Source organism: Solanum tuberosum, unplaced genomic scaffold (genome assembly GCF_000226075.1).
Source record: "Solanum tuberosum cultivar DM 1-3 516 R44 unplaced genomic scaffold, SolTub_3.0 scf00490, whole genome shotgun sequence".
Lineage (NCBI taxonomy): Eukaryota > Viridiplantae > Streptophyta > Magnoliopsida > Solanales > Solanaceae > Solanum > Solanum tuberosum.
Window position 1 is genome coordinate 169421 of NW_006239413.1, and position 10483 is coordinate 179903.

The window sequence follows — 10483 nt, forward strand, 5'->3', positions numbered from 1 at the left end:
ATGAAACTAAACTTTTTGCCTCTTACAACACAAGTTTTGTAGGAATTAAATTAGGCAGTATGACACAACTTTGTGATATATTATGATAAGAAAATATAAATTTATGTTAAGCAAAAATTGTGTCATTTTGGTGATGGAGGTATTTTTGGCGATTCATTACAAGATATTGAATTATTCTAAAGTGTTGTATTAATGAATTACACATCTTTGTATTTTTTTAATAAATAATTTTTTGTGATCATAAACTTCCAAATACATATAATTTAATAAAAAAGGGCAAATTACAGAAATCACATACTTTTAAGGCAAAATTACAATCTATCCCTTAAAAATTTATAATTATAGAAATCCCTCAAACGGATACGACAATATAAGCGCTGATACATTAATCTGATGCACGAGATACATTAATCGTTAAGTAAGATACATTACATTTTATACATGATACACTAATCTGATGCGCGAGATACAATAATATAAGCGTTGATACATTAATCTGATGCGCGAGATACACTAAATCTGATGCGCGAAAATGAGGGATTTTGGAAATTTTGTAAAAACTTTATAAGGAATAAATGGTAATAAGTAACTAAAATGTGAGATTTCTGTAATTTTTCCATAAAAAATTACTAGTTCAAACAACAACATACCCTACTTCTACAAAATACACAACAATAATATACCTCTCACCGATAAAATTTGAAAAGAATAGGATGTACTAGACCCTATCCTACCTTCGTAAGGGGTGGATGGGAATAAAAAGACAATTTGTGATAACTAATATACCTACCATGATATTTTTATAAATATTACGAGAGTATGTCACTAAGGTTTAAATTAGAAACTTGAAATAAAAAAAGTGCTCAACAGATCTTAAATTTGAAAGTGTCAAACCTCTTGAACAACAAGAGAGCCTATAAACTTTTGGCATGGAGCAGTTAGACACGTTGTGTTTCGAATCAGATAGCGCGAATAATGGTGCTCAGACTTGCATTATTAACTTTAAAGAAATGGAATCCACGACGAAATTACAAAAAAAGTTAGGTGATGGACCACACAACGGATAAAAAAAAAAAAAAGACCAGAAAAGTAGTAGTCCTATTTTAGTGAAAGAAGAAAAAGTAGGTTCTCTACTTCCGCGTAAATGCCGTGTCTGACAAAACGCGTAACATATTGATTGGTTACCCTCCTCCTTCCATAAAACATCATCATCTCACTAAAAGCAACATGGAACAATAATTACTTATCTCAAAAGGATGAACATATTAGGCATAATCTAGTGTTTTTAAATTTGATCTCAACTTATTTATGTATATTAATTTGCTATATGTATATAGAAACGCTTAAATTTATATAAAATTTTACAAATAAATCTATAAGTCATACGCGACGTTTTATATGTAATTTGTCATGTTTGACATGTGTGTTTACTTATTCAATATTATACAAATTTAAATGCCCAATTATGCATATCAAAAGTTGAAGCATATAAATATCAGCTAAAATCAAGTTAAATAACACCTTTATATATTATGTTATAAATAAATAAATATTTCTTATTGTTAATGTTTAAAGTTTTAAATCACCATCTATAAATTTGTGGTCCGTTTGGATATGCGGTACAATTCATATTGAATGTCTAACATTGATTCGAATTATGATTTTATATTACATGTCTAAATGACTACCTAATGTTCAAATATCTCTATCTCCTATTAACAAATATTTATAGCTTTTTAGTTTTACTTGAACTTAAATCATAATTTTAAATTACATAAGTAAATATTTATTTTTAAAATCATATGTCCAAATTACTTCAAATATCTCTGTCAACCTATTAACATATTATTCATAATTTCGCAAGTCTTATAAAACAAAAACATGTTAAAATTACGAAATAATATAATAGGAGTTAGAAATATCACAGTTTTAGAGCATTGACCCCTCAATTCCATTGACCCCGTCCGTTTTTATCAACTATGCCATAAAACAAGGAATAAAAATTGAAAATGTAGTGATTAACACAGCTTATTTCTTCATGTCCATTGGCCATCAAACCTTAACACTTTCTCTCCCCCAAAATTCGGATCCTTCTTCTTCCCTCTCTGAATTCTTCATCCATTTTTGTTTGTATCGATAAAGCTTCAATTTCCCCTAAATTTGTAGGTTTGTTCTTGCACCAAACTCCTCCATTTCGTTTCAGTTTCTACACAATGTGTGGGAACCTTCCTACTCCCTTTTAACTCTTTTTTCCTTTTTTTTCACCGCGTAGGACAGACAGGTTTTTGTACTTTGTTTGAACCCTCTTAAAGTTTATATATATATATATATATTTCATTGTTTTGTAAACATAGAAATTAAGAACAAGTATGGAAAGCTATTTGAATGAAAATTTTGGAGATGTGAAGCCGAAGCATTCCTCGGAGGAAGTGCTGAAGCGATGGAGGAGCCTTTGTGGTGTTGTCAAGAACCCTAAACGTCGATTTCGTTTCACTGCTAATTTATCCAAGCGTTATGAGGCTGCTGCAATGCGACGTACTAATCATGTACATCCCCTTCTCTCTCATCTTCCTCTTTCTGTTTTTTCAGTTCGCCTTGACTAACCGGTAAAGTTAGTTCCATGTGACCAAGAGGTCACGGTTCAAGCTGTAGAAATAGCCTTTTGTAGAAATGCTTTCATATTACTTGACCTTGTACACTCCCTCTAACAAAGTTTTAATTACATGTGTATTCTATTAAACTAATTTTATCATTGATGTTTTGAAACTCTAAATTTATTTTTTATGTAGTTATTTAATGCTAAGGATAGAACTAAAAAAATATAATAAAATTCTCTTGATTTCGTAAATTGGACAAGTAAATTGAAACAACTATTTTTAGTATGTGTGCTAAGTAATATGAAGCGGAGGGACTAGCTTTTCTTTGTGTCTGCTGAAATTTGAACCCTGATCTCTCATGAGTTCCACCATGACTTGAGGATAAACTAGCCTAATGTGTGAGCATAATAGGTTGAATATTCGAAGAAGAAAATGGGCTGTGAAAGAATGATAATAAAATAGTCAAACTATTACATGAATTTCTCATAATGATAAGTATAATTCATGTAACCTATCTCAAGTAGTACTAGTTTTTTTCGCTTGAGTCCTAAATTAGTGACTGATGTGTTTGAAGATAAACGTAAAAATAATGAATATACAGAGCTTTCAACATGCTTTTTCGGTCAAGCTCATCGCACGGGTTTGTCTAGTGCAGTTTATAATTTGCAGGCTATTACACTAGAGCGGGGTTTAACATATGCACACCCAAAGGGTAGCTATTGCAGGTTCCCTTGTCATAAAAAAATAAATAATCAAAGCTTTCAGTAGACCTGCTGACTTGTTTTTTAAAGTGTCAATATTTATCTTGTAGTCTTAACTTCTGTTCCTGTTCCAATCAGCTTTATTCGTGCTGTTGACTTGCCTCACCTTTTACATTCAACATATTGTTATCATTCCTCCTATAGCGTGGATCTTTTCAGGAGGAAATTCTACTATTAACAATGTATAAAGCTGTTATTGTTTGATGGGATCATATTCTTGCTTGTCACTTCTTCTTGAAGCAGTTCCACTTGGTAATGTCATTTTAAGGAAGAATAATTCTCTTGCCTGATTTTATGTGACTGATAGTATTGAATTGGGGATGCATTTGAATTTACAACAACATGGTGAATGGATTGAGTTGGGATGCATTTAGATTTGCTTCACCAATTTCATATGGTAAAACCAGGTTAAAGTGGCTAAGCCTTCTTTTTTATGCGTTACAGGAGAAACTGAGGGTAGCAGTTCTGGTTTCAAAGGCTGCATTTCAGTTTATACAAGGTGAGTATATAATTTTTTTCTTTCTTTCTGTTTAATTACCTCTTAAGATGTTCTTAGATTAATTCTTCGAAATGGCAGGCATGCAACCAAGTGATTACAGTGTCCCAAAGGAAGTTGAAGATGCCGGTTTTCAAATTGACGCTGACGAGCTAGGATCTGTTGTCGAAAGCCATGATCTGAAGAAAGTCAAATTTCATGGAGGAGTGGATGGGATTGCAAGTAAGCTGGCCACGTCAAGTACCGATGGGATTTCTACTAATAATGAAACTGCCCTAATTCGCAGACAGGAACTTTTTGGAGTTAACAAATTCCAAGAAAGTGAAGCTCGGAGCTTTTGGTTGTTTGTCTGGGAAGCTCTTCAAGACATGACTCTCATGATCCTTGGTGCGTGTGCTTTTGTTTCTCTGATTGTTGGCATTGTAATGGAGGGATGGCCTGTAGGGGCCCATGATGGTCTTGGTATTGTAGCTAGTATTTTGCTGGTGGTCTTTGTTACAGCAACAAGTGATTATCGTCAATCCTTGCAGTTCAGAGACCTTGACAAAGAGAAGAAGAAGATATCTATCCAGGTTACTAGGAACGGATACAGACAAAAGATGTCCATATATGATCTAGTTCCTGGCGATATAGTTCATCTTGCAATAGGAGATCAAGTCCCTGCAGATGGACTCTTTCTTTCAGGATTTTCTGTTTTAATTGATGAATCCAGCTTGACTGGAGAAAGTGAGCCAGTAATGGTCAATGCTCAAAATCCTTTTCTTCTTTCTGGAACCAAGGTCCAAGATGGTTCTTGCAAGATGTTGGTTACAACAGTTGGGATGAGGACTCAATGGGGAAAACTGATAGCAACTCTCAGTGAAGGCGGTGATGATGAAACTCCTTTACAGGTTAAACTGAATGGAGTGGCAACAATCATTGGAAAGATAGGCCTTTTCTTTGCTGTTGTGACTTTTGCAGTACTATTGCAAAAAATGTTTGGCCGAAAACTGCTAGAGGGATCCCACTGGAGCTGGTCTGGGGAAGAAGCTAGGGAAGTCTTGGAATACTTTGCCATTGCAGTTACCATTGTGGTTGTTGCAGTTCCTGAGGGACTTCCCCTGGCTGTGACCTTAAGCCTTGCTTTTGCCATGAAAAAGATGATGAATGATAAAGCACTTGTCCGCAATCTAGCAGCTTGTGAGACAATGGGATCAGCTACAACCATCTGTAGTGACAAAACTGGCACTCTAACAACCAACCGCATGACTGTAGTGAAAACATGCTTCTGTATGAATGTCAAAGATGTGAGCAAACCAGGTGATGCATCTGCACTTTGTTCTGAAATGCCAAATTCTGTGCTCAAAACTTTGCTGCAATCGATTTTTAACAACACAAGTGGAGAAGTTGTAGTTACCAAGGGCAAGAAGCGTGAGATGTTGGGAACCCCAACTGAGACTGCTATATTAGAGTTTGGTTTAGCACTTGGTGGAGATTTTCAAGCAGAACGACAAGCAGGAAAGCTCGTAAAAATTGAACCATTCAACTCTACTAAGAAGCTGATGGGTGTGGTGCTTGAGCTTCCTGAAGGAGGTTTAAGAGCTCATACCAAAGGTGCTTCAGAAATTATTTTGGCTGCCTGTGACAAAGTAGTCAACTCAAATGGTGACGTTGTTTCCATGGATGAAACATTAAGAAATAATCTTAATGCCACCATTGAGCAGTTTGCTACTGAAGCTCTTCGTACCTTGTGTCTTGCCTATATGGATCTGGAAAATGGATTCTCTCCTGATGATGCTATTCCACTCTCTGGGTACACTTGCATAGGAATTGTAGGTATAAAGGATCCCGTTCGTCCTGGAGTCAAGGAGTCTGTTGCACTTTGTCGTTCAGCAGGCGTGACTGTTCGGATGGTCACTGGAGATAACATTAATACTGCAAAAGCCATAGCTAGGGAATGTGGTATACTGACCGATGATGGTATTGCTATTGAAGGACCAGTTTTCCGGGAAATGAGTCAAGAGGAAATGCTTAAAGTGATTCCCAAAATTCAGGTACTGTAGTCGTTTTTCGTTTGTTAGAGAATGAAGTCGTTATTGCAGTTAAGTCTTCTGGAAAAGTTCCAACCTAGTTGTGATTTCTCATTAAAGAATACACTCTTTTTACTTCTTCAGGTGATGGCTAGGTCTTCTCCACTAGACAAGCACACATTGGTAAAGCAATTGCGGACAACATTCAATGAAGTTGTTGCAGTCACTGGTGATGGGACCAATGATGCTCCTGCACTTCATGAAGCAGATATTGGACTTGCAATGGGAATCGCTGGAACTGAGGTGAATACAATGATTTCATTCCTTTTAGTTCATTTTAACCACAATCCCTTGTTTGGATTCTTTATGAAGTACCAAATTCTCATTGCATGAGATGGTTACATGCACAATCAGTTTGAGAACTATAAGTATGGTAGGACTGTAAATACGAAGCAGGAGAATTAAGTCACTAAGTGCTTTTGCATTTTACTGTCTGGATCATGTTTTTAAATAGGTAATGCTTCTAATGCTCGCAACAACTGCCCCAGAATATTTTGTTTTCCTAGTGAGGAAATTAAAGGACTATTACCTGACAAATGAATTTCATGAAAAATAAGATGGAAATATGCATGTGTCTTGGGGGGAAAACAAAAAGGAAAAGAATTATGTCCCACTTAGCTGTTCAGCTTCTAAGACCACTGATTCTATATTGCAAATTTTTCCAGATAACACAATTAGATTGAGACGTAACATCATTGACCTTCCCCTGACTTTTGGTTTCAGGTTGCCAAAGAGAGTGCTGATGTTATCATACTGGATGACAACTTCTCCACAATTGTTACCGTAGCCAAATGGGGACGCTCAGTCTACATAAATATTCAAAAATTTGTTCAGTTTCAGCTGACTGTTAATATTGTTGCTTTGGTAGTTAACTTCGCTTCAGCTTGTGTGACAGGTCAGGAACCCTTTTCCTCTTGTTCTACCATTCTTTTAACTGTTTTTCAGTTTAGTCATATTTTCTGAATAGCCAATCAAAATGCATTCTTTTTGCTCATTCCTATGTTTTTTTGCAAACTATGCTTCAGGAAGCGCTCCCCTCACTGCTGTTCAACTTCTGTGGGTCAACATGATTATGGATACCTTAGGAGCACTTGCTTTAGCAACAGAGCCCCCTAATGACGAACTAATGAAAAGAGCACCAGTAGGGAGGAAAGGAAACTTTATCAGCAACGTCATGTGGAGAAATATCTTGGGCCAATCTTTGTATCAGTTCTTAGTTATATGGTTCCTACAAGTATATGGGAAAACAATATTTCGTCTTGATGGCCCGGATGCTAACCTTACCCTCAACACAATTATTTTCAACTCATTCGTCTTCTGCCAGGTAAATTATAAACATTTAAAAAAGTTTAGTGAAACCGTTTGGTTTCTAGTACCAAGTATGGTTCGGGGACAAACCTCAGTGGTTTACCTGACACATTTTTCTGGTTCTAAATGCAGCTTTTCAATGAAGTGAACTCCCGAGAGATGGAAAAAATTGAGGTTTGGGAAGGCCTACTGGATAACTATGTATTTGTGACAGTTATCGGTGTAACTCTCTTCTTCCAAATCATAATCATCGAATACCTAGGGACATTTGCCAACACCACTCCCCTCTCATTTGCTCAATGGTTCGTAAGTGTATTTTTCGGGTTCTTGGGCATGCCAATTGCTGTACTCTTGAAAAAGATGCAGATATGAAGTCCATAGTGTTGTCATATCTTTTGTACAATCATTTGAAGGAGGAGCTGTTAATAGTAACTCACTCTTTGTAGTAGCAAAATGACCTCTTTGGCCCAACTAGGAGGAAAAGAAGTAACAAATCTTGGTCCATTGTAGCATCACTAACACAGTTGTAAGATACCAATTTTTTTCTTCTATTTCCCTGTTTTTTCTTTGTATTGAAGAAACAAAAGGAGGTAAATCTGTGTCTTAGGATATCATGCTCAAACTTGTAAAGCAATTTCTTGTAGTTTACTTCAATTTCAGTGCATAGAAACAGTGTTGCTCCTTCAAACTATGATATTTTTTCGCGTTAAGCTTTGCTTCTGTTTCCTTTTTACTTTTTGTTAAATCTGATTATAGCTGCTTAAAAGATTTCTGATTAAACTCTTGAGCAAGTTATGCTTCATCCAAGCATATAATCTTCTTGGAAGATTTCTTAGTAGGTTAATGAAATTTGGGTTTACTGTTAGAACCTATGATACTTGAATAGGTAATCTTTATATTTAGTTTGAAACTTTCTTATCAGTGCCAACAAAAAAGGGCAACCACTTTAATTAGAGGGTGTCCATGGTTAAGCTCGACTGAGTATCTTATAATCTTAAAGAAATTTATACCATATTAGAATGATCTAATGAAGTTGTTAACTTTGTTTTTGAATAATCAACACAACAATCAGAGAGAGGGAGACTGAATCAAGAAATTAAAAATCACTTCAATTCATCTTTGTTGTTCAGCTTGGCACACAACAAGGAGTAATACTTTTACAATTTATATTTGATTCATTTTATTGATTAAAGAAAACGTCTTTACCTAATGGATGGTTTCGTTGTTGTTCACCTTTAATTTCATTCAAGAATATCACATCTAACTACGACAACTATTGTTTCTATAAAATAGAACTAAAATATTATATTATATTAGATTTGATTTGAGTATTCTAATTAATCTTTTCAAAGTAATAACACACGAGGCACAATTTGATCCATTAAGGCAGGGAGCACATCACCTACACAAGTTATAACCAACTGTACTCAAGGAGATTGATAGAAGGTGAGAAAGGTCAATGATGATTTCGATTACATATATCCACAAAAGATTATTTGTTTTGGATTCGAGAAAAGGATCAAAATAGTCCTTTATCTTTGAGTTAAGATTCAAACTAGTCCTTATCTTTTAACATAGAGCACTTTTAATCCTTCATATTTCAAGAATTGGTACACCTTTAGTCTTTTTCCAAACACCCGTCTATTATTTTAACCGGAGTTTTCTTTGCACGTGAGAAAATTTTCCTCCAAAACTCTCTGCTTCTATCACTGTTGGATAACCAATTCTGGATTGATCACTGCTTATATTAATCAAATTCTGTTATCATATGTTCATGCATTACACATGCAATATTCTCATTCTTTAACGTGCTAACAATATCAATTACTCTGTAACACCAACAAATCTTTGGCAATATCGATCGATTTAAAATTAATTATCCAGCCGTAGTAAAACAGAGAAAGTTTTGAAGGAAAATTTTCTCACGTGCAAAGAAAACTCCGGTTAAAAAAATAGACAAGTGTTTGGATGAAGACTAAAGGTGTACCAATTCTTGAAATATGAAGGACTAAAAATGCTCTATACTAAAAGATAAGGACTACTTTGATTCTTAACTCAAAGATAAAGGACTATTTTGATCCTTTTTCTCTTTTGGATTCTGTATCTAATTTAATTTCTTTAATAAATATAAACAGAGTGTTATGTAGATTTGATAAAATCAAAATCGATCAATCAACTCACCTAATCCATTCAAGTTTTATCGGTTACTGACCTCATCTATTTATTAGCTCAACTTATTTCAGCCATTAAAAATTATGTTGAGATGTAGTCTAAATTGAATCATGAAAAATCTTGTCAATTTTTTTTTTAAAAATATTTTGTTAATACATTATATATAGCTCTACTAAAGAAAAATAATAATTCTATTATATACTTTATGAAAGAACAAATAAAACAATTAAAACTTAATAAGAATTGAATGAGTTAAATTATGACCCCATTTTAGTTCGTTTCAACCTAACTCATTTCAGTCCAAGTAATTATTTCAACCCACATTTTATCCCATTTAAAAATTTAGTAACTATTTTAAAAATTTGCATTTTATTTTCATCTTTAAAAAAGAGGAAAAGAAAAGGGTGAAAGAACAAAAAGATAAAAATTACTTAGTGTATCCTTTTTTTTTAAATCCAGTACAACCAAAACACACTTTTTTTTAAAATATCCAACTCAATTTATGTTTTTGAATGTAAAATAATTACAATTGTCTTTTATAGTTAAGCACGTTTTGACTTCTTTTCTATAGAAAATTTTATTTCTAAAAATTTAAAATTAATTACAATTAACTTTTACACTCAAGCAATTATAATGTTTATCATTATTAAAACATTATCACTTTCAAAATTCGTTTTTTTTCTTATAAATGACATGGTCACATAGAATAGTGAGCTTTGAATTTAGATTATTAAAATAAGATTATCTATTTGTCTCATTATTGTCTACTTTTATTCTTCTTTGTAATTACTGATTCTTTAATCATTTCATTTCCAGTTAATCCCCCCCAATTTAGATCAATAGTCGAAAGAGCTGTTGAGATTGATTTTAGTTTTGCATATGTAGATTAATAACAAGCTTAATAAAGTTGTTAATGCATTGATATCGGTTGATGTTTATGCATTTTAATATTAAAATAAAAATATTAAATGCATATGTTAGTGGGTATAAGTTGACAAGAATGTAGTCATTACTTTGGTGTAACTCTTGTAACCACTATTGCCATGATCTACCACTAATTTCACCCATTATTCTACCTCT

At 33.8% G+C, this 10483-nt stretch overlaps 1 protein-coding gene across 1 annotated transcript; it reads left to right on the forward strand.

Moving 5' to 3' along the window:
• Positions 1 to 1816: 1816 nt before the first annotated feature.
• LOC102589419 (calcium-transporting ATPase 2, plasma membrane-type-like) lies at positions 1817 to 7946 on the forward strand. Its single transcript, XM_006364353.2, has 7 exons — positions 1817 to 2546; positions 3803 to 3857; positions 3936 to 5887; positions 6008 to 6166; positions 6647 to 6818; positions 6949 to 7247; positions 7364 to 7946. The coding sequence occupies exons 1-7, from the start codon at positions 2370 to 2372 to the stop codon at positions 7601 to 7603; spliced, it is 3054 nt and encodes a 1017-aa protein (XP_006364415.1). The 5' UTR covers positions 1817 to 2369; the 3' UTR covers positions 7604 to 7946.
• Positions 7947 to 10483: the final 2537 nt, after the last annotated feature.